This window comes from Balaenoptera physalus (assembly GCF_965194825.1).
Source record: "Balaenoptera physalus genome assembly, chromosome: 18".
Lineage (NCBI taxonomy): Eukaryota > Metazoa > Chordata > Mammalia > Artiodactyla > Balaenopteridae > Balaenoptera > Balaenoptera physalus.
In genome coordinates this window covers 8,621,613-8,646,498 of record NC_138899.1, presented here as the reverse complement: position 1 = coordinate 8,646,498, position 24,886 = coordinate 8,621,613, and the positions used below count along the sequence as shown (strand labels likewise).

Genomic DNA, 24,886 nt, shown 5'->3' with positions numbered 1-24,886 from the left:
ATCTTGGTAATGCTGTAAAAAAAAAAAAAAATATATATATATATATATATATATATTTTTTTTTTTTCCCTAAGCATCTTTAGTCTCAACCATCTTCAACTGAATTTCACAGCATCTTTCTATTAACCCATTTCCTTCGTCTTTATCATTCCCAGCTCTTCCTCGGCCCCTGCAATGGAAGTACACATCCACACCCTTTGTCCTGAGACTCTGCAGAGCCTCCCAGTAGGCAGAGTGTAAATCTCCACCCTATTGCCTATGGGCTTGGCTATGTGACTTGCTTTAATCAACAGAATATGTTTCAATGTGCCACTTCTGAGCTGAGGCATGGCAAATTTCCAGAAGTGCTCTTGAACTCTTGCCTTCAGCCCTGAGAAAAACATGCTTCATGTATTTTTGCTTTTTTTAGCCTGGGTTCCAGAATGAAGACACATGGAGCAGACCAGAACCCAAAACTAAAGTCTTGAGTCCAGCCTAGTCCAACCAACATCTAAACCACTGAAGAACCATGAAGGGTCTACCTGAAGAACCAAGAGCATGAAATGCTGGGAGCCAGAGATTTCAGGGTTGTTATGCAGCATTCCTTCCTATAGTAAGAGATCTTTTATTGTTCAGGATATCATCAGCATCAGGATCTCCATTATTCATCTTTTTTCCCATTAACATTTACTAATTCATTCACTGAATAGATAACAATAACATGGTCCAACGTTAAAAAGGTACAAAAATATACAGTGGAAAGTCTCTCCCTCAATCCACTTTTGCCTTACCATCCAGATCCCCTCTTCAAAGGCAACCAGTATTCTGCTTTCAGATATTTTATATATATACCTACAGACACACACATCTCCTTCTTCTTTTTATAAACTGGTGACCTACTTTTCTGAACCCCCCCCCCCAATACGTATCTTGGTGATTACTCTTTTCCTTATACAATGAGCTTCTTTCATTGTTTTTTTATGGCTATAGAGTACTCCAAGGAAAGGTTGTACATAATTTATTTTTACCAACCATCTATTAATGAAAATGAGATTGTTTCCAATCTTTTGCTAAAACCATATTGCAATGAGTGGCACTGTACTTAACATTATTTTCACACGTGTGTAGACATATCTGTAAGAAAAATTCCTGTGTCAAAGGGTGTATTCACTTGCCTTTATTTTTTAAGAAATACATTTCATTTTTGAATAGGTAATATACGCACATGGTACACAATGTTAAAACAGTTAACAGTAGTTAAGTGTCCTCCCATTTTTCCCCCAGCCACAAAGTTCCTTTCCCTTCCCAGAAGCAACCACTGTGACTTACTTACTGTGTATATCTTTCCCTTTATGTGTGTGTGTGTGTGTGTGTGCGCGCGCGTGTAGAATTCTCATATTTGAGCCTGAAAGGTATCAGACTGGCTGCAGAAAGTTCTGGGGTTTAAACTGGGGGATGATGGACATCAATCTTCATTGTCCCTGTTTTCACAAAGGGAGCCTCGTTACTGTGCCTGTGGCCCCTGGTTCGAAGATCCTGCTTTAAGTTCTCAAGAGACCAGCCTCCAGGCTTCTAACGGGAGAGAAGCAGTGTCCAGCGACGTGACACGGGGAGAGAGCCAGCGGTCTACCTTCTTCCCCGGCGCGCTTCATCGAGGTACAGCCCTCCGCATCCATGCCCAGCGCCGTTCCTTTCGCTGCCACCTGCTGCACATTTCGAAGACCCTGTTTCTGCCGTAGAACTGTTCCCCCAGCACTCCCTGCTGCTGGTTTAGAATTAAGCCGATGTGCTCAGGCTTGTGCTTTCCGGAGCCCAGCATCTTATTGCTGTCGTTTCCTGTCCCATTTTCTTCATCCTTGTGGGTGTGCGTCTTTTTGAAAATCCCTTTGCTGTACTTTTAGTGAGATTACGGAGGGAGGAAAATTAGGTGCACAAGTATTCAAGCCACCCTCTTAACCTAATGTGCTCTGCTATCCGTCTGCCGGCCGTGGGCGTTTGGGCTTTCTGCGCTGCCGCGGCCCTTTTTCTGGAAAACGCCCCTCCCTTCCAGACTTAACGGTGCGCGCAGTCCGTCCTCCCGCAACGGTGCGCGCGAGCGGGGCTACTCGGGAAACAGCGAAACGGCTGCACGGTGTAGCCCCAACCCGGCCTAGACCGTCCAGGCTGTCATCAGGCCGGGCTCCGGGGGTCAGACGGGGCAGCGTCTCAGCTGCAAAGGCGGCCGACGCCACCAGCCAACCTCGGGGAGGCTGCGGAGCTTCATCGCATGGAGTCGCGTGCCCACGTCGCGACCGTTTTCACGCCCACGAGGCGACGGCGATCACACCTGATGCCGGGGGGTCAGATGCCACCCCTCCCGTAACCGTCCACGGGAAAAACGCCTGCGCCTCATCCCCCGCGTCGAAGCGGGACGCTGGAAATCGCGGGGCTGGACGCCAGCCTTGAGAGTTCAAGTCCTCCGGGGGGCGGGGGGGAGGTCGATAACCTGGCCGCGTCAACAACGAGCGGTCCGAGAGCCGACACTCCCGGAGCTCGGGACGCAAAGGCGCCCGACGACCGTCCGATTCCGCCCGCCGGCGCCGGGGCCCCGGCGACCCTACCCGCTCGGAGGCCGCCGGTGCCCGGCTCGCGGGACCCAGGCCGGAGCCGCTCGGCTCTCCCCGCCCGCACTGTCCCCTCACGCCGTCTCCCGACCGGCCGGCCAACCGGCCGGCCGCAGCCCCAGCGGCCGCGGCCCGCGAGACCGAACCGACGCCGAACGCCTCACAGAGCCGCCCAACAGCCCCTGAGGGGCGACGGCCGCGAGCCCGAGACGCCTCAGGCGGGGCCGCGGGAAGCCCTCGGGGCCCTCGGAAGTCCCCTATCTGGCGGCCCCAACCGCCGCCGCCGCCGCCGCGCTTACCGGGGACGGAAAGTGGCCGGGAGCACCTAACCGCCCTCACTCTCTTCAGGGAGCGAACTTCCACACTCGAAGGGACCGCCTCGCCGCACCCGCCAGTGCGTCCCGCTACGGCGCACGCGCGCGCAGGCCCCGCCCCACCCACGGGCGCGCGAGCCGGCGCGCGGGGCACGCTGGGAGCGGGGGTTTTCCCGCCGCTGCCGGCGGGGACGCGGGGGGCGCTGACGTGCCGCCACCTGTCGCTGCTTCAGCTCCGACTGCGTCCGCTCAGGACCCTTCCCCGTCCCAGCCACTCCATTCCAGCAGTTGCACGGGCCAAAAAACGCGGGGTCAGCTCTGATTGTTCTCTTTTTCACACACCCCGCAGTCAATCCAGCGACCCCGCTTGTTCGACTGGCAAATATGTACAGAATCCCACCACTTCTCACGCTAACACCAGACCCGCCCGAGCCCCACCACCGTCTTTGTCCGGATTATTGAAAGAGTCGGCCGTAGGGCCTCTCGTTCCCACGCCCGCCCGCCACCTTTCCGCTACTTATCGACGCAGTGGCCAGCTGGACCCCATTGAAAGGTGCACCTTCAACTCAACGCTTTTTGCAAAGGCTTCCCGTCTCGCCCGTAATCAGAGCTAAAGGCCTTGCAGAGACCAAGGTTTCATACGATCGGTCGCTTCCCCTCTTACCCGTTTCCTACTCGTCTAGTTTCCCCGGCTCCTTCGGCTCTAGACGCCAGGGCCTCTTCACTCCCCTCACACCCAAACCCACCAGGCGAGGCCTCACGACAGGGCTTCTGTCCTGGTCCTCCCTCCTCTCGGAGAGATCCAGTGGCTACCGTTGCAACTCCTTGGGGTCTTCGCTCAACTTGCCATTTTCTCAGTGAGGCCTTTTCTAAGCGCCTCACGCGCACCTTGGGCCTTCCACCAAAGACCTTCCATGTATCATCCTTCCACCCCGGTCACCGAACAGACTGTGAATTTGTCTCCTTCCCGGACCGAAGGCAGGGGTCTTTATTGTCGCTGTTACTTCGTCTTGAATCTCCCGCGTATGGAAGAATTCCTGGCAAATCAATACGTCTCAGATGAATGAATCTTCCCCAAGCCCAGGGCTGTTAGGAACCGCCCTCTTTTCTGTCGCAGCCCAAGTAAGGAGATAACAATGCAGAAAACCACTGATGGTCATTTATCTCAAGCGTTTTGGCGCATTACAGAGGCTTAATGAACGTTTCTCTACGTGTCTCCTAATTTTCTAGCTCAGATTTTAAAAAACGGCTTTATCTGCGTGCCATAAAAGCCACTCACTTTAAGAGTGCCTTTCGGTAAATTTATAACCATTGGCAGCTATCACCATAATCTAAGAACATTACATCACCCCCAAAAGAAAACTGTGCTCACTGCCTTCTACCCTTAAACCCAGACTACCACTAACCTACTTTCTGTCTGTAGATTTGCCTTTTCTGGGCATTTCCTGCAATATTTGGTCTTTTATGGCTAGCTTCTTTTACTCAGAATCATGTTTTCAAGATTCATCCATACTGTAGCATGTAATAGTACTTTATTCCCTCTTATAACTCATTTCTTTTTATTGCTGAATAGTATTCAGTTTTATGGGTAAACCACATTTTGTTTATCCATTTGCCAGTCGATGGGTATTTGGATTCTTTCCACTGTTTGACTATTATGAATAACACCGTTATAACACTCAGGGAGAGAGAAGGCAGCGTGACGACAGAAGCAGTGAGAGATTTGAAGACCCTAAGCTGCTGGCTGGGAAGATGCAGGAAGGGGCCACAAGACAAGAAATGTAAGAAATGCGCCCCTGGAAGCCAGAAAAGGCATCCTGCCCTCAGCCTCAGGAGGGACTCAGCCCCATGAACACCTTGACATTATCCCAGAAACACTGATTTCAGACTCTAAAATCCAGAACTATAAGAGAATAAATTTGTTTTGTTTTAAACCACTAAATTCGTGGTACTTTGTCACAGCAGCAATAGGAGAGTAATACAAAACATTATTTGTGGACACCAAAACTTCAATTTCAGATGAGTTTCACATGTCACCATCATCATTATTATTATTCTTTTGATTTTTTTCAACCATTTAAAAATGTTAAAATCATTCTTAGCTTGCAGGCTGTACAAAAGTGGTGGGCCAGATTTAGCCAAATATTAGCACAATTAATCCATCCATGGATTTAAAGAATAATACATAATTAGATGTATTAGAGTTTTTATAATGGAGTTTTTACAGTGTTTCAAAATTAGAACACTATTAATGTAATTCATTATGAATTAATATAACAAAAACAAATTAAAATAAAACTCAAACATTTAAATAGATGCCTAAAAAGCATTTAATAAGATTTTAATGCTCTTCCTTTTTAATAAGTTAGTAATTGGAAATTTCGTATTTTAATAGTGGTTGTTTATCATAAACCATAACAAACATTTTGCTTAACAGTGAAAACAGTAGCATCTTTGGTCACCCAGTCTAAAGTAGTCACCACCACCCAGCCCACTTTCTCTCTGTAATAACTGGTTTTATTTATCAGTCCTTAATTGTGCTGCTAATTTATTTATTTTTACTGGTTTATTTCATTCTTCTTTCAGAAGAGATAGTGACTGTTCCCTGTTGTATGCCCAGAAACTAATACAATGTCTGGCACATATTAGGTGCTTAATAAATACTTGTTGAATAAAATCCATTTGTGATGGTTACTTTTATGTGTGAACTTGGTTGGACCAAGGGGCCCAGATATGTGGCCAGATATTACTCTGGATTTTCTGTGTGCTGTGGGATGAGATTAACACTGAAATCAGTGGACTCCATAATGAATGAAGTCAGTTGCCCTCCATAATGTGTCGAAGAACTGAAGAGAACAGAAGACTGACATCCCCAGTGTGAGAGGGAATTCTGCCAGCAGACAGCCTTCCGCTTTGAACTGCAACATAGGTCTTGCCTAGAATTCCAGCCTGACGGCCTTCAGACTTGAACCACAGATGTGGAATTGCCAGCCTTCATAATCAGGCGTGAGCCAGTCCTTAAATCTCTCTGTATACACACAACCTAATGGTTGTTTCTCTGGAGGACCCTGACGAATGCACCTCTGAAGTCTGAAACAAGATAAGAATGTTTGTTATCACCACAATTATTCAACATTGTGCTAGAAGTCCCACTCAATGCGATAAGGCTGGAAAATAAATAAAATTATAAATATGGTAAAGAAGATACCCTGTCATTATTTTCAGATATGATTCTTTGAGAAAATCAAGTGAAGTTTATTAGATCTGATAAAATAGTGCAGTATGTAGTTGGGTACAGGACAGAAAAACTACAGTTTTCTTAAACATGTTAAATAACTAGCTAGAAAAATATAATTTTTAAAAAAAGCCTAAGCAAAATAGAAACAATTGTAGAAACTACCCAAGAAAAAACATAATGTAAAACATTCAAGATCTTATATGAAAAAACATAAAATTTTACTTAAGAGCCAACCCCCTCCCCAAAAAAGACCTGAATAAATGGAAATATGCACCACTTTCCTGATAGGAAAACACAATAGACATTTTAGTTTCATCAACTATTCAAATTAATGAAATTTCACTTGGAATTTTTACAATGATTTTAAAGTTCAACTGGAAGAATAGACAAAAAAAATTTGAGAACAATCTTAAGAAGAACAGTAAGAAGGGATCTTTACTGATATCAAAAGATCCTAAAAATTTACAGGATCGTATTTTAAAATAATTTGGAAAATGTTCTTTATATCTCAAGGTGAGAAGGTCTTTCTATGTAAGATGCAAAGCCAAGAAATTATAAAGTTACAATGGACAGATCTGACCACATAAAAATTAAGAACATCTATATTTATATAGGCATTGTGAGCAAAGTCAAAGGACAAAAAAGACTGGGAGACATTTGCAGCAAACATAATAGAAAGCGTTGATGTCCATAATATATAAAGAGTTGAAAAAAATCAGTAAGAAAAAATTTTTTAAATTGAAAATTTGACAAGGCCGAAAAGTCAAAGACAAGGAAAAAAAAGGTAGTCAATTTCATAAATAATCAGGGTAATATTTTTAAAAACAATTTTTGTATTCAAATTGACAAAAATGAAAAAGATGAATAATACCTAGTGTTGCTGACTATATAGAAAAATGGGATTTTAAAACCCTAGTAATGGGAGAATAGTTTGTATAGTCTCTCTCTGCTTTGCTTTATCTATAAACATTTAAGTTACCCATTGCTTCATTAATTCACTTTGAGAAATTTATCCCATCGTACTACCAGCAGGCAGCCTTCTTTTTAGAAGAGCTGAAAATTAGAAACAATCCTTCCTACCTAGCAGAAAGGATGGAGAAGATAAATTATTGTGATCTGGGTCCTTGATGGACCTAACCTCCAAGTTTATGGATCCAAAAAATGTCTGAAAATCTACTTTTTAACAGGTGTTCTACTGAGAAGAAGGTAGGGATTGGAAGAAGTTGATTTTTTGTTATTATGAGCATGTATTACTTTTGAAATTTTATTAAAAATAAAATTTCATTTTGAAATAATTATATATTCATGGGAAGTTAAAAAAGTATCAAAACCAGGAGCTTGACATTATACAATTCACAGAGCTTATTCAGATTTCATCAACTCTATATGCATTCAGGTGCACGTGTGTGTGTGTGTGTGTGTGTGTAGCTCTATGTAGCTTTATCATACGTGTATATTTATGTAACCAGCTCTCTAATGAAGATATAGGACTGATCTATAATCACAAGCAACCCTTACACCACACCTTTACAGCCACGTCCTCTCTTCATATCCAAAATATTCTTCTTAAGAAAAATGTAAGATTATGGAAAGAGAGCCATAATTTATTGCTGAGTGAAAAATTGTTACAGAAAAATGTTTTTGGGGAGGGAAAAATTTATGTACGTTTATATGAGCATATGAAGCTTTCAATTCAATTTCTTATACCCTAATTCAAATGTTCAAACTGAAAATCTGGTTCTCTAAACCAAACTTTGAAACACACTGACAGAGGAGACTTGTCAAGTTAATCATCCATCAATAGGTCACAGTCTCCAAGTTCAGCAACCAAAGTCAGTCCTCCTGAGTTCCTTACTGGAATCTCAACTCTGTTCATTTAAACAAAAGATTTATAAGACAAGCAGAGATATAGTATGAATACCACCCTGTCAGAACCTACTTTTCACTTATTTTTACAAGGGGCAGTGTTGACAGAGGAATTCCTGCTATGCTAATGTGTCATTTGAGGTCCAAGGAACATACGGGCCATTTATGGAAGTGCCACTGTGACGGATTAAAATGGCAAGCTTCTCAGGGTGAAGAAAAACAGTTTTGTACAATGAGAAACACATGTTCCAGAAACTTCTGGAGTTGGCATTTTTTGATAATAAGTTATAAGGCTTAATTTATCAGAGCCACAAAGTGAAGGAATTAATAATTCTTCAGCCACTGCAGCTGCCAGCATACTACTATTATACTACTATAATGCAGAGACAGCCTCTTTGCTAATTACAAATATTATGTTTTTTTAAAATTAATTAATTTATTAATTTTTGGCTGCGTTGGGTCTTTGTTGCTGCACGCGGGCTTTCTCTAGTTGCGGCGAGCGGGGGGCCACTCCTCCCTGCGGTGCGTGGGCTTCTCATTGCGGTGGCTTCTCTTGTTGTGGAGCACGGGCTCTAGGCCCGCAGGCTTCAGTAGTTGTGGCACGTGGGCTTCAGTAGTTGTGGCTCGCGGGCTCTAGAGCGCAGGCTCAGTAGTTGTGGCTCACGGGCTTAGCTGCTCCAAGGCATGTGGGATCTTCTCGGACTAGGGCTCGAACCCGTGTCCCCTGCATTGGCAGGCGGATTCTTAACCACTGCGCCACCAGGGAAGCCCACCTATATTATGTTTTGCCTTTTGTCACTAACCCTCCTGGAATTATCTTTGGATAGAGTGTATGCTGGGGATCCAATTGTTTTTCTTCCATATATGGATATCTGTGACATTATGATTTATAATAAGTAATACGTATTTTGTCTTCCTTTGTCCTATTTCTGGCACAGAGCTCCTAAAACCTTTGGAATTGCTGAAGCAACAGAGCAATGAAGAGGTCTTTTGTTATGTTAATGAGTTGACTTTTGGAAAGTACCAAAAGATGGGAGCTGGTTGCCAAGAGAAACAACCATGTGATTAGAGCGTTGGAACTTTTAGCATCCTCCTATCCTGCTCTGGGGAAGGGAGGGGGCTGGCCAATGATTTCATCAATCATGCCTATGTAATGAAGGCTCCACAAAAACCCAAAAGGGTGGAGTTCGAAGAATTTTCAGGTTGGTGACCTAGATGCTTCCACAAGTCATTAAGCCTGGCCCCAAACTCCATGAGGACAGAAGTTCCTTTGCTTGGGCCCTTGCTCTGTGTATCTCTTCATCTGGATGTTGATTTTTATATTTCTAAAATCCTTTGTAATAAACTGGTAGTCTAGTGACTAACCTGGTTTCCTTAGTCCTGTGAGCTGCTCTAGCAAATTAATTGAACCCATGGAAGGGGTTGTGAGCACCTCTGATTTATAGCCAGTCGGCTGGAAGCACAGGTGGCAGCCTGGACTTGTGATTGGCATCTGAAGTGAAGGACTGAGCCGTTAACCTGAGGAATCTGATGCTATCTCTGGGTAGTGTGTCAGAATTGAGTTGAATTGTTGGACACCCAACTGGTGTTGGAAAGTAGCCTGGTGGTGTGGGGAGAACCACCACACACTGAAATTGGAATCAGAATCATTAATACACTACACAGTCCCAGCTCCATTCACTGAAATGTGAACCTTTTTCCAACTCTCTGTAGTTCTGGATCACAGATCAAGTTTCCAGTCTGTTTATGCATTGCTCTCAGGTATTGCTCTATTTTTTTCTATCCCTGCAGCAGTATCACATGGTCTCAAATTCTATAGCTTTATAAAGTGTCTTGCTATACGGTGGGAAAGTTCTTGCAATTCATACTTCCTCAAAAGTGTTTAATTTTTCTTGGACTTTGCGGGTCCATACATTTTTTTAGGAAATTTTATAAAGTTCCACAGAAAAAGGGGCAGAGTATGTTTAGGTTGGGAATACATTGACTCTATATTATGTTGGGAAAGGTTGACATCTTTAATATTGAGTCTGCCAATCCATGGACAGATAATATCTTTCGATTTAACTACTTTTTAAAAAGATTTCATAATTTCCTCTATAAAGATCTTGGCCCTTTTTGCTAGATTTAATTCCTCGAATAATTACGTCATAGTTTTCAGAGCTACTGTAAATTTTACCTTAAACATTTTTATTTCTGTTACTAGTTGGTATATTAAAATACAAGTGAATTTTATATACTAGTTTTGTATTTAGCAAATGCCAACTTTAAAAAAAAATGTATTTATTTTAGGCTGCGTTGGGTCTTCGTTGCGGTGAGTGGGCTTCTCATTGTGGTGGCTTCTCTTGTTGCAGAGCACGGGCTCTAGGCATGTGGGCTTCAGTAGTTGTGTCATGCGGGCTCAGTAGTTGTGGCTCGCGGGCTCAGTAGTTGTGGCTCACGGGCTCAGTAGTTGTGGCTTGCTGGCTCTAGAGCACAGGCTGTGTAATTGTGGCGCACGGGCTTAGTTGCTCCGTGGCATGTGGGATCTTCCTGGACCAGGGATCGAACCTGTGTCCCCTGCATTGGCAGGCGGATTCTCAACCACTGCGCCACCAGGGAAGCCCAGCAAATGCCAACTTTTCTTGTTAATTCCAACAACTTATCTGTAGATTCATTTGGATTTTCTGTGTACCATAGCCTATCACCTGTTTTTCTTCTTTTTAATATTTATTTATTTGTTTGCGCTGGGCCTTAGTTGTGGCAGGCGGGCTCCTTAGTTGCAGCATGCATGTGGAATCTAGTTCCCTGACCAGGGATTGAACCGGAACCCAGGCCCCCAGCGTTGGGAGCATAGAGTCTTAACCACTGCACCACCAGGGAAGTCCCCTATCATCTGCTTTTAATGATAATTTTATTGTTTTTCAATCCTCAACTTTCTCCTTCTTTTCTAGATTTACTGTGCTAGCTCAGACGTCCAGCATTAGGTGGAATGGAGTGTGTGATGGTGGGAATCCTTATGTTGTTCTTAGTTTCAAAAGGAATGTTTTTAGAAGATGTAGTGGGTAAATAGTGGGCCCCCAAAGATTTGTCCAAGTCCTAACCTGACTACTTTGAAATGTGACCTTGCTTAGAAACAGGGTCTTTGCATATGTAATTAAAACTCCCAAGATGAAATCATCTTGGACTTACTTAAGAGTGGGCCCTAAAGCCAATGACGAGTGTCTTTATAAGGGACAGAAGAGAAGATACGGAGACAGCGGGAAAGACCATGTGATGACAGAGGCAAAGATTGGAGGGATGTGTCCATAAGCCAGGGAACACCAAGAATCGCCAGCAGACTAGACTTTACAAGGAAATGCAGATGGGCCAAGAAGGTTCAGGATTCTTTGTCAGTAGTTACATGAGTGTGTTCTTATAGTTATTTTTAAGCTGGAGGTTTATGTTTTATATACTTTTGTGTATATGAAACATTTCACAATTTAAAAAATTTATAACACATTATTTAACTGGAAGATGGGTAGAAGGGAAACAGGAAAGGAATTTGTGGGCCATATGCTACTGTTCAGTGTTAGGATTTCAAGTTCCTTTTTAATTCTCTTAATCACATTTCAGGGTAATTTTCATTCAGTCATTCATTCATCCATTTAATACTTATTGCATTTTTCTAGTTTCAGGCACACTATGAAACAGAAGAAGAGCACGGTCTCTGTAATCAAGTTGCTTAACATCTGGTCAGGGAGAGAGACTACAATTTAGATCATGACCCCAGAGGAGGGAAAAGACGATACAAGTACACAGACGGAGAGATTCAGGGGAGTGATTCCTGCAATGAGCACTGAAGAATATCTAAGCCAGAGGACGAAGAGGGTCACGGCATTCCAGACCAAGGGGAAGCATGTACAAGGAAGGTAAGGAACAAGGCACAGAAGGAACGGGGATTGATTTTGCTGGACTACAGGGTACGCATTAGGAAGCTGTGAGAGATTTGATTAAAGATACAGGCAGAGGCCAGATTAAGAAAAGCCTTGGAAGATGTATTAGTTAGAATTAGGTTTGGCTGTGAGGGACTGATTATCCAAAATAATAGTGTAAACAAGACAGAGGTTTAGGGACTTCCCCGGTGGTCCGGTGGTTACGACGTTGCCTTCCAATGCAGGGGATGTGGGTTTGATCCCTGGTCGGGGAGCTAGGATCCCACATGCCTCGTGGCCAGAAAACCAAAACATAAAAAAACAGAAGCAATATTGTAACAAATTCAATAAAGACTTTAAAAATGGTCCACATCAAAAAAATCTTTAAGAAAAAAAAAAAAAAAGACAGAGGTTTATTGTTTTCTCATGTAAACGCCATGTGTGGGTAGGTGGGGCTTCTGTGACGCTTCACTCTGAGTCCAGGACCCAGACACCCTCTCTTTTTAAGGCTCCATGGTCCAAACACAGCTAACAATTAGCACAACACAGCCTTTTAAAATAAAAGTGCTTTTATTATAAAATTCTAAAAATGTGCTTTAAAGGTCAGTCACGGGAATACTGCATAATAAGAAGAAACATATCTTCATAATCCAGACAATCACAGAGCAGATTTTATATTGTCCATGGAATTAATATTTAAAAGACATTCTTCTTCTTTTCAGTTAAGAAGAGTCTTCAGAGCACCATTATTTGAAGGAAAGGTATTTTGCGTATCAGAGTTCATCTTTGGTCTGCAATTAAGAAACAAAATATTTAGAGCCATCAGGAAGTCTTCTACGAGTCAAGAAGGCTTACATTAGTCTATTAATTATTTTCCCGTAAAGATGAAAGAAGGGGAAAAAAAAAAAAGCCAAGTTATTTCTAGAGGCTTTTAGGACTATTATTTGGAATCACCCAAGGGTAAAGTCACATTGGTGGGGAACCTGAACATCTAAGGGTCTGTATTATGGTAAAAGGCTTGCGTTAGGAATGGTATCAGTGAACGGCTAGAGTAGACAATGGGCAAAAAATAAACAAAGCTATCATTCTAGTCCCTAACTTCTATGAATCAGGGGAATCATTTGGCACCCCTCAAAGTCACTTAGAGATAAAAATTTAAAACGAGGAGTGGAGAAAGGGAGCTGCCCACTTTCATTTGGAGCCAACAGAAGCGTTCTGATATCAAATCGCTAACTCCATGCGGGAGCACGTTTCGATTCTGGCAATTTCTGTTTTGTCACTGGCTTTCACTGGTTTTATGGCCTTGCAGCACTGAGAGGAATTCATGCTGATGATGTATCACTTCTGAGAGCCAGTTAGTGGCAAATCAGTTCCCCCCCAAAACAAAACAGACAACCAAAACTGATCTGTAGCATGTACTGTTGTCATGGTGTAAATACTTCCACCAGGTGGATTCCAAGCTACCAAAATTTAACCCCTGTGAAAAAGTCCTAAATATTTAACCATCTGTGAACTTGTATGAGCTGGCTTCGTCACACCGTCGGGGCTGGTAGTCACCTTATTCCTTTTAAGCCCCTTTGAGAGGCAGACATAATAATTGCCAAATCTGCGCTCTCAACTGTGGTTCCAATGCCACAGTTCTGAGTTTGTCCATTCAGAGACATGGTGCTGTCGCTTAAAATAATGTCAAGCCAGCATATTTTATATATATGTATAATACATATAATAACTTTATACAATATATATTCCTTCAAATGAAAAATACCTATAATCACCGCCCCCCCCCCCAACCCATCACACTGTCTTTACGCACAATTAGGCACACAATTTGAAGGTGATACACCGGCTTTTGGTTCTTGCTTTGCTATAATCCAGGTATAGATGATTCTGAGCTAAACTCTTCCTTGGGCTCTGTTTTGTTAACTATAAAATGAAGGCATTTACTGGGTGACCTGTAAGGTCCTCTTCAGCCTGCCAAGTCCATATGTGACCTGCCTTTTATAAACAAAATCAGTATGTAGTGGTATCAACCGAGATTGCTTTTAAATGAATACTCTGTTAACATGAATAATGACGGTTATACATTTTTCCATCTCTAAACTGGGATGACGAACTCTGCAGGAAAAAATCACACAGGGAGATGAAGCTCTTAGATGACAGGTGTGAAAACACTTTTCAAACTGTAAACATCTATTCAAATGCCACGTGATGTGAATTCTCACAGTGAAAAAGGCTTCCCTCCACTTTGCTGAGAGCTCACTTCACTGCATCTTAGCGCTTGCCTTTTGCCTTGTTGGGATCTATTTTATCTGCCTCTGCTAGAATGAATTGCTTGGAGGCTCCAGGAGGAATTCAGGTAGCTGTTGCCTGACTGAACGAGGAAAGGAATGAATGAAGAGTCGGATCACTGTTAGTTCTTACTCTGACACTGGCTAGAAGGTGAGTTCTGGTTACCTTCTTCGTATGGCATGTGCAAGGAAAGAGGTCATCCTCGGTCTGTGGTTCTACCCTCTTCATGCCCTCCCGGATTTGGGGCTCACTCACTTGTAAACTGGCATATTCCTGTATAGGAAACAATACAAAAACAGGCCTTATATATCACTTAACGTCCACTTACCAAATTAGATACGCCGGAGTCTGCTAGGGCACAGTCCACTTAACTCATGTGTCAAGTGGTGATATGCAAGGTCCTCCATATTCCCCTTAAAAGCCCAACAACAGAGCTTCTGAGAGGCGGCTGACCTTTGGGCTGCCTATTTCTAAGGGACCACTCCTTAGTCTACGCTTCAGTGATATGACTCGTATGGTATTTTTTTCTGACCTTCTGCCATGTAGCGAAAATAACTGTGCTCCCCATCTTCCCTAGACTGAGAATCTGAGGACAGACTATTTCTGCCTGACCCACCATGGCTGGTACAGCCTCAGTTGCATCTTCATTCATCATGTGCTTGCTCTGGGCTAAGCTCTGGCCGAGGTGCTTAGGCTCGAAAAATGTGAGTTGAATGAATGAACTCTACCCTGTGGCTCTTCAGGAATTCAAATAGTACGTCCCCCCAGCTCCTTCTTCAGTTTACATATTTCACCATCCCCTAGGAAAGGTTATAAAGGGGGAAGGGACCAGGAATGACCAACTTTGTTCTGCAGCAGAGCCTGAGACACGGGGCTCAATATCTGCAATTCTGCAATTATGAATTAAAAAAATTTTAACTTAGATCTAGTACTATTATTAGCCAATTACTTGTTTACTACTGCATTTTTTTTTTTAAAAAAAGAGCCTTTCAAATTGTCAGATACGCTCTGATTACAATGCCTAAATGGGTAGGTCCATAAAAACAATTTCCAAGAAAAGTCATGGCCCATATGGGGTCAGCACAACAGGTCCAAACATACCTTGCACTGTATAGAAAAAGAAACGGTAAGGCAGCAGCAATATTGTACAGAGAGGAAATATGAATCCACACACAGTAACTCTGTAGGATCAGAAGCCAATTTTCTAACCACATACCACATGGTTCTAACATTAATACTTTTCTTTTAAGGTTGTAGCATTCTCCATTAGCTAATCTTTGGCTTTCTACTATTTTCATTATTATTTAATATTTATCCCTGATTTTTGCCTACAGAGGTATACATATATCTCCTTAATGAATATACTATTAGAAATTGTTAAGTGAAATATTACTTGCTACTAACATGACCTATTACAAGTATGTCTATTTTCTTAGAAAATACTGACCTGGAAAAGTTTAAAATAATAACAGAATATGTCATCACCCATGAGATTATTTCTTGCAAATTCTTGTCCTGTTTTTGCTATCTTCTTTGCCTGTGGGAACAAGAATAATATCCTTTAATGAAACATATTTTTCCCCATACAGACATATGCTAACTGATCTTCAGAGTACGTTTTAGTGGGACAACAGTGGAAAAAATATCTTTGGGGTCTTGTGCGGTAAAGGGAACATTTAACAGAGTATGTTTGTTCAAATCAAAGGGACGATTTTAAGACTCGAAAGTTTGAGAAGTCATATTGGGCCTTCTAGAATTGGCCTCTCTTGGAGAGAAAAGGCATACAATAATTGAACTAACAATGACTTTGCAAAGTAAATGTAAGATGAAGCTTAATGCACTGCCTTAACAATTTTCAGCAGACAATTAGTTTGATGCTTCTTTCGTGCAATCCCTCGTTTTAATCCATAGCACAGTTAGTTTTTCCTCCTGCCAGGCTGGCCATCTTCATTTTCATATTGCTAGAGGAGGTGAGGCAGTGCTTGGGGCTCAAATCAAACTGACTAAAAGAGAGAGCATAATCAAGGCCAAGGTTTAGCTTTCTGTGTCATGTGCAGAGTGGACACAGCTAATCCAAGCCACTAGGCCTGTGTTTGCCCTGAAGGGATCTGTGCTATCCGCGGGGAGGTGGCTTCCCATTTACAGGTAAGGGTCTACATCTAAGCATCCCGAATGCTTTCCAGGCACAAGACATTGAAAATGAACCCATGATAACTGGGGTACAAAGAGACTGACCTTACCTCTTCATCGTGATCTTTTGCCCATTTAAGTTTTTCTAGGAGATCGCTCAGGTTGCTTTTAACTGGAATGTAGTGTTTCCAGGGCTGCAGTTCATTATAAAAGTGTTCATAGTAGATGGAGTCCTGCTTCAGCACCACACTGTCACCTACTAGCAGATATGGTAGGCGATAGGCTGCAACGGTGCCATCGACGTTTATCTGATACTTATGCTGCAAACAGCAGTAAAGTAGAAGAACCTCCATTAAATTTCCTTTTTCCCACTCTTCTTTATTCTCCTTCTCTTTCCACACATCAAACCTCAGATACAAACTGGCCAGATTTTGCCCTTGGCCTCCACCACTTAGTAAGCGCTATTATATATAACATGCTGACCTAGAGCTAAGGGCACATTTTGATGTTCTCCCAAGTTTCAAAAAGGGTCCACAAGGCTACCGGTGGGGCAGCCAATAAAATTATAAAACTGTTGTCCTAAGGCTACAACCTAAGGAAAGATTTATCGTGACTCTGTAATCCCTTTACTACTTTCTTGATGGCACATGAGCACCTCACGATGGCACATTCTATGCTGCGTTACCTTTTAACGTCAGGTGGCCACATGCAAGTTTTAATGAAATTAACAAGCTCTGGGGCAAGAACATCTATGAATCAAAATGTTTATAGCACTGTGGTAGTCAACAGTCTTTAGCTGTAGCAAATTCAACAGGTAGAAACAAAGCAAAGGTCTGACAAAACACCCTCTGAGGCGGGATGGCTGGTAGCAGATTTGATTTGGTATCAAATCTCCCATTTCTTTCCAAAATTTCTGTGATATGCATGTGGAAGAAACACAGACAATTCAACTTATGGCCTTCTTTAGGTCTTCCTCGTACCAGGTAACCCATCAGAAGAAAATCAGGCCATTTACAGCACAGACAACTAATCACTGGCCTTCCCACCTGCAGGAGACAGCTGACTACTTTTTGGCCCACTTTTCCCTTCACCACATGGGGCTTCAAAACCCCTCAGTGGTCTAGAGATCAGGGCAGTATCCCACTGCTTGAAAAAGGGGAGTTGTCAGAGAAAGGATCCATCCTGCGGAAACAGGGAACAGTCCACATTCTAGACACAGAAAGTGTGTAGCAATCCCCAGAGTCCCTGGGCAGAGCGTTTGGATGGATTCCAAGTCACTTCCCTACCGGAAGGCCCGATAAGAGACACCTGGTTTATATTTCTTCTTTAGTCTGTTGTGATGCTATGGCTCTGGGGAGAAATATTTGTAAAATTACTTACATGTATTTATTAATAAAAAAGGATACAGAGCCGAAATGTGCTTTTCTTGAGGGTCAGTTGGGGGAAAAATTATAGCTCTACCCAGGTCCCAAGCTCCTGTGGTGCCTATCTAACATCAGGTCTAGGTACTGAGTACAACCCAGGTTGCCCCCCTAGGAACTGGTTAGTCCCCGGGGCTCCATTCCTTACTGTTTCTAAAATGTTGTGTTCACCTCTCCCACCCCCTGTAATTTACAGGCCTCAATTTCCCGCCCCCAAATGCAGGTATTTGGAAAAGCACAAAGGATTGGCCACGGATGATGTCATACCTTGAAGAAATCAAAAAATGAAATGTGTTTCACAATGGGACCATACAGGCTCTCATCATGTTTAAAGAAGAAAAAGTTGGTGAAAGCAGCATCTATGAGTTCCGGGTGTTTTCTGCTGAGTTTAACCAACTCAAGTCTCTCTTTTCGGCTGTCTCGCCCTCTCCAGACAGCTGTGGAGTTTTTGCTTTCCCAGGGAGGACCCGTGTTGGCTTGCACAGACATCATATCCAGACTGACTCTGGAAGACAGAGAGTGCAACAGAGTTTTCTCCCAAACCATCACACTGCAAGGGTTGTTGGGAAAGAACTCACCAAGGAAAGAAAACCTAGGCTCTGGGTCGTCTGGGACCCGTCTCTCACCGGCCCATGGTCTCGAGGACAGAGTCAGTCAGGTCGTAGGTAGGCATCACGATATCCTTGGAATCTGTGGAGCCACACCAGGAAAAGATCGGATGGATGTTTGAATCGGATTTCTTTTTTTCCAAAGGCCAGTCTCCCAAATTAACAAAAAACTCCACATCGGGCATCTTCACCTAGGAAAAGAAAGCCAAGATGGTTAAAATGATGGTAAAGTTTTTCATATCAGCCATTTCACTATCATTGTCAAAACTCCACTAAAACCCTGCTAAAGCACACTACACCCAGGGACAGGATTTAGCATATGGCAAGTCTCCTTTAGGCTCAAAGTAGGTTTAGTACCAAAATGATTTTACTGTAAAGTATCCTCTTTTCTTAAAAATATTTACTTATTTATTTATTATTTTGGCTGCACTGGGTCTTAGTTGCGGCACGCGGGATCTTCATTGCGGCACGTGGGATCGTCACTGCGGCATGCGGGATCTAGTTCACCAACCAGGGATCGAACCCAGGCCGCCTGCACTGGGAGCGCGGAGTCTTACCCACTGGACCACCAGGGAAGTCCCAGGTATTTTCATCTATAATATACTGTTTGGGGTTGAGTGTATCCCCCCAAAAGATATGCTGAAGTCCTAAACCCCAGTATCTCAGAATGACCTTATTTGGAAATAGGGCTGCTGCAGATGTATTTAGTTAAGATGAGATCCTACTGGAATAGGGTGGACCCTTAATCCAGTATGACTGGTGTCCTTGTGAGAAGAGATGAAGATGTCAAAACACACAAGGATAACACCATGTGACAACAGAGCGGAGTGATGCAGCTGCAAACCAGGAACACCAAGGATTGCCGGGCACCCCCAGAAACTAGGAAGAGCCAAGAAAGGATCCCCCCTGTAGGTTTTAGAGGAAGCACTGCCTTGCTGACACCTTGATTTCGGACTTCTAGCCTCCAGAATTGTGAGAGAACAAATTGCTGTTGTTTTTAAGCCACCCAGTTTACAGTACTTTGTTACAGCATCCCTAGGAGACTAATACAGGTACACTACCTGACATAAAACTTCAGAATAGTATATAGTACTTAAGGGTCCAGAATAGAACAACCCTGGTATTGTTATTAATTTTACTTTGAAAAATTATAGTGTAAAATTGGGCTCAAATTGTCTATTATACATCTGAGAAAAGAAATACTTACTTTTCTAGTCAAAGAAAGTAGTATGGCATCCATGAAAATTCTAAAACCTACATGTTCACCGTGAGTCTTGATATAAACCTAGAAGAGAATTGAATGTTTATTCTGTTAGTCTAAAAGTACCCGCTGACTCCACTGAGATCAATCTTATCACAATGATCTGCAGAATGATTTTTAATAAAACTATGTAGCTAGTTGTAGCCAAATGGTCAAAATCAAAAATCACTAAGGCAAGCAAACCTCCGTCATGAATTGTACCTTGTTATCCTTCAAGGTATAATGACACAAGCTCTGTCTTTGTCCAAATCTTTTCGGGATTTCTGTTGCAATCTTTTCTGGATCAATGGTAGGGAAATGTGCCAGATCTCTCTGAATTTGAGTAATGGTTTCTGGGCAGTTCATCTCCCGTAGCCAGGCTGCATTGTCTTCCAAAGGACAGTCACAATTCTCATGGTAAACTGGCCCTAATTACACACAAGGAACAAAGTATACAGTAATAATTTCACTCAGCATTTGAAACATGTAACAAATATTTGTAATATGACTTCACAAGTTTTGCCCAGTTAGATAGGGAAGGCAATTTGATGGAAAACATATTTTAAAAAGAAAAACATTTTTATTACTCTGGTGTATCTCAAGTTAAGTCTGTTCTGACCGCTCTTCACAGATAGGTGTTACGATATTTTCACAGTCAGGCCCACTTGGCACGAGTTCAAAAGAAAGCCAACGGTGCTACTTTTTGCTCTAAGTGGCTACCATAGTCCATTACTCTTTTTTTTTTTTTTTTTTTTTTTTTGGCGGTGCGGCCTGTAGGATCTTAGGTTCCCTGACCAGGGATCGAACCCATGCCTCCTGCAGAGTCTTAACCATTGGACCACCAGGGAAGTTCCCATAGTCCATTACTCTTTTTTTTTTAAATTAATTTTTATTGGAGTGTCATTGCTTTACAATGTTGTGTTAGTTTCTGCTGTATGGCAAAGCATTACTCTTTATGTTTTGTGTACTTAAGAATAACCAAACATTGGTAAAAGGATATCAGAGAAGTATACCTGTTTTAATGAAAGACAAAATGATAAGAAATTTATATTTCAATGGTCTATTATACAAACTAGTTCTTAAAGTGTCTAAGGTACTTTTCTCAATGGATAAATCATCATAAGTAACAATACAAATGGGCATTCCCTGGCGGTTCAGTGGTTAGGACTCCATGCTTCCACTGCCGGGGCCTGGGTTCGATCCCTGGTGGGGGAACTAAGATACTGCAAACCTTGAGGTGAGGCAAAAACAAAAAAGCCAACAAAAACAACCAATACAAATAAATAAAACACCCCTACTATGTTTAGTATAATATTTTTTTTTAAAGAAAATATAAAGAAGCAAAGTAATCCTCAAAACACCCATTTCATTAATATTATAATGAATTAATTACATGTTTATAGAAATAATACTAACATAGTATAGAATCTGAATTGAGATTTTACTGTCATTTATTTCTATGATTCTCAGACTGTCACCTGACCCAGGCAGTAGTAGACAATGGGACATCTTTTTAAGGTTAGCAGGTTATATGGTACTGTGTGGTCCTGGTGGAGTGTGGGGAAGAAACGGAGGCACTTTCTAGAAAAACGTTTGCCTTTCGTGGAGCAAGGGGACAAGGAAGATTCGTGTGTCTGTATACACCCTGTTTCTCTAATATTTTAGGGTACTGTCTCTGCTGAGAGGGAATGATATGGCTCTAGGTAAGAACGTTGTACTCTTATCCTGTATAAGAAAACAGAATTTCTCTGGAAAATAGCACTGAAACAAAACCAAAAAAACCACAGTCAATTCCCCCTCTCTCCCATCAAGTCCTCTTTCTTCCTGAAGTGACCGACCAAATTTCAATAACACTCATCAGTTACTTAATTCATATATCTCTAACTAAGAAAGCGCCATCGATGACCGTATATATAGCTTGATTGTTCTTGCTAATGTTGTGCCTTTAGGGAGCAAATTCTCTTATTAATATGTTCTTTCCTCTTTAGCAAATTGTAATTTCCATTTGAATCGTGCATTTCTCTCTCATACCAGGACTCTCAATTTAGCTTTCAAGTAGGAAATGTCTATTTTTTTCTTTTAGTGAAAAAAATACCACACTAACTTTTTGTTGAGCAAATGACATGTATTATTGTGTTCAAATACTGCTGTGTTAAAATTATGTTCCAAATTACCTTTTAAAATATATGGAGACCTGGCCACATGTTGACCTTGGAATTTGACTTCTATCTTCAGATTTGCGTAGCTCGCATACATTCTGTATCTTACTATGAAGGACCCATCCTTTCGGTCTAGAATCTGGACGCCCACTCTAGTGAATTGCTCATCTGGGGCTGAGATTTTAATCTGGAACACTTTTTCACCCGGAGAAGATGTGAATCTGTGATGGGAAGTACAATGAGATATAAAGATTATTTTAAGAAACAACCCTGCAAAGATTATGTTCTGTAGTCTGTGAACCTTCCTATTCTCCTCCATGTTCTCCCCCTAACATATGCTTGTTTCTTTTTCCTTATGCTTTTAGTACCAGAATGAATAGGATGGATCAGAGAGGAAAAAAAGAAGAGGATTACAATGGCCAAGATAACATAAAACAGTTTTATTAGAAAATTGCAAGGAGATATGTTGACTACTAATTTATGTAAACATAGAACATACTTATGCATTTCATATATAAAAATAGTCTTATCAACCTACTATTTATTTCATGCCCATCTGGAAATTTGTGATCAAATGGTGCCTCTAAAGATAATGATTTTCTGAAAAATCTCTCTCAAAGATTTTTTTTAAAGAATCAGTATTATAAATCATGCTCAGCCATGGGCAAAAGCTAGTAGGTAGTATATCACCCAAGTGACGTTGTACAAAAGTTTTTTTTGGAGTGAGTGCTCTGGCTGTCACGATTAAGGTGGTATTTAGTTTCCCCAATCGTACTATTTATAGACAAGTGACAAAATTTATAACTTTGCTTTGGGAAACTTCTTAGTCCCAAGATTTTCTGCCTACAAAATACAGTCAGCATCCACCAATTAAACAAAAGACAATCATTTCAGAAGTAAGTGAATTCTACAAATACGTTTTAAGTATACTTTTAACCGTTGAATTCAGTGGAACGAAATAAAGTTGTAACAAACATAGGAGATTCATATTTTGATACGTTCCCCCTCCACTCTGAAGTTTCAAATAGTGCTTTATTTTTCTTTTTTGAGTTTCAAAACCCGCTTACCTGCAGAGGTCCACCTGAAAACAGAGAAAGGTGAAACCAACCAGTTTCTAACAACTGGGTTTAAATTCCTTATAACAGTTTATGCAAAAATAATTAGAAAGAGTACTTTCAGCAAAGTACAGGAGTTTGTTCCCCAGTCATGGGGAAATCCCTATCAAAATAGGCAGGAGAAGAGCTAATTCGAAATTATTTGTAAAGCTACAGAGAAAAATTGATTGGGTGGGGTAAAAAGTTACAACCAGATGTGAATAGCACCCAAATGTCCTGGATTTTTAAACTGCTGTGGAAAAACGAGTTCTTGGGCGGATAAAACTTAAGGGGAAAACCAGTAAGTTTTAACTGCATTCCAAAATAGCCAGGGAGCCATTGCTCGACTTACTTATTTCCTGATGTGTCCACCGCCTGGATGTAAAAATAGCGCGCGGGAAGGACCACAGCTGCTTTGAGCCCGGGTCCCCATATTTCGCTCTTCTCCGGGCTCAGTCGCCTCTCTTCCGCCGGTCTTGGCCAGTGCTGGAACTGTCCCCAGAAAGAAGCAGTAAAGCAGCAAAGTGCTAAACATTTACAAGATGGACTCAAAATGATCCACAGATAAATGAAGTGGAAGAGGTGGACGGAACCAGCCGCGGCTCCGGCAGGGGCACGTCGGCCGATCGCAGCAGCAGACGCGGCTCCAAGTGGGGTCCTTTGCTGTGCTGGGCAGGCGCGTGGGTCTCCCCGGAAAGGTCACAACCGGGGCGCTGGCTTGTCCAGCTGAAAGGTGCCAGTAGTTCTGCTGAAATGCGCAAGGACCTCGCCGCTCCTCTTCCTCGGGATAACAACAAACTTGCGTTGCCTCTGTAACTGGAGCATCATTGAGGGCGAACTCGTCTCAGGTTCCAGCCCAAGGTGCACGGCGAGGGGATTGGCCCGCGCGTCCGCCCGGACTGAGTAAGGCCTCCTCCAAGTGGATGGCGCAGTGGACACGCGTCCGGCGCCAGGGCTTCCTGGGACGTGTAGTTCGCGACAGGACTAGCGGAAATCCCGCCAGGTTTTACCATCTCTCACTTGTTTATTTACTTTGCCGTCACCGCTTGCAGGGGACAAATAAATAGTAGCTGTCCAATAGAGGGGCACGCGGGCCTGGAGGCACAGCTAAGATTTTTTTAAAAAAATTGTCACTCTGTCCCCCGCACGTGCAGAGGGCAGGTATAAAACACGATGAAAGGACCGTGTTGTCAATGATATCTGACGATCGGTCGCCCGGCACAGCCGTCAGGGCGCTGTCCCCGCGCGCTCCGATGGGACGAGAGACGCCAGCCCCAGGGTAACCGGAGGCGCGTCGCGGGCCGAGCACTGGAAGCTGTGATCCGGGACCGGTGCCGGGCTCCGCCGCGGCCGCAGAGACCCGACCCCACCGGACAGGCCAGAGGTACATCGGGCTGTGGGCAGGGGCCGAGGTGGCCGCCGGCGACTGTGCGCTGCGCCCTCCGCCGGGCACTGGAGCGCCGCGGGCCAGGCCTGCCGCCGCCCACCTGCTCTCTGCGTCGCCAACGCAGCCTGCACGCCGGGGGGTCCTGGCCTCTCCGGTGCCCGGTGGCCATCCGAGTGGACGCCAGTGCGTGGGGACCCGTCCTCCGGGGAAGAAGTGGGGTGAAGAGCTGGGCCGCAGGGTGGAGGGAAGGGTCCGGAGAGAAAGGACGAGTCCTCTCGGGAACAAAGCCCGATTTGGAGCGACCGCGGGGATACCGGTGGCTCCCGCCCGGCGGCAGTCTCCACGCCACGCTCGGCAGGGCCCGGGACCGGAACGCGCGGTGGCCGTCCCCTTGCCCCTGCACGCCCGCCCGGGGCCAGCGCGGTCGCAGGAGGGGTCACGGTCAGCTCCGAAATCGTACCGGGAGCCTCCTCCTCCCCTTCCCCCCTTCTCTCGACCTTTTCTGCTGCCCCCCCAAACTCTGATGGGCCGGTGGAACCGCCAGCCAAAGCGGGCCTGGGCGGGGGTTTTCTTTACTGTTTCCTTTTCGGCAATTGTCATTAGTAATGCTATCAACTCGTGCATTCAAAAGCTCGAATCGGGGGCTCCCTCTTCTCCCGGGAACATTG

The 24,886-nt window shown here is 43.4% G+C and overlaps 3 protein-coding genes across 10 annotated transcripts in view; 2 read left to right on the top strand and 1 right to left on the bottom strand.

The window, feature by feature from the left end:
* LOC309647386 (uncharacterized protein) overlaps positions 1-2,464 on the top strand; it is a 69,182-nt gene extending 66,718 nt beyond the window's left edge. Inside the window, exon 5 of the mRNA XM_082434727.1 lies at positions 410-2,464. Within this exon, the coding sequence (XP_082290853.1) occupies positions 410-426 (17 nt within the window). The 3' untranslated portion in view covers positions 427-2,464. The remainder of the gene's footprint in view (positions 1-409) is intronic.
* A 9,977-nt stretch (positions 2,465-12,441) lies between these two features.
* On the bottom strand, positions 12,442-23,387 carry POGLUT2 (protein O-glucosyltransferase 2). The gene is given in 11 exon segments (XM_082434659.1): positions 12,442-12,681; positions 14,345-14,452; positions 15,627-15,716; positions 16,420-16,629; positions 17,998-18,235; positions 18,357-18,529; positions 19,546-19,623; positions 19,801-20,006; positions 21,753-21,958; positions 23,184-23,297; positions 23,299-23,387. Coding segments are annotated over 11 exon segments (1,509 nt in total). The 5' UTR covers positions 23,367-23,387; the 3' UTR covers positions 12,442-12,663.
* A 690-nt stretch (positions 23,388-24,077) lies between these two features.
* Positions 24,078-24,886, top strand: part of BIVM (basic, immunoglobulin-like variable motif containing) — a 23,431-nt gene continuing 22,622 nt past the window's right edge. For 6 of the 8 annotated variants that reach the window (XR_014255985.1, XM_082434654.1, XM_082434657.1 and 3 more), the window contains exon 1: positions 24,078-24,215. The gene's annotated coding sequence lies outside the window, so the exon portion shown is untranslated. Of the gene's footprint in view, positions 24,216-24,566; positions 24,660-24,886 lie in introns of those variants that run through there. The other 2 variants (XM_082434658.1, XM_082434652.1) reach the window with 2 other exon arrangements.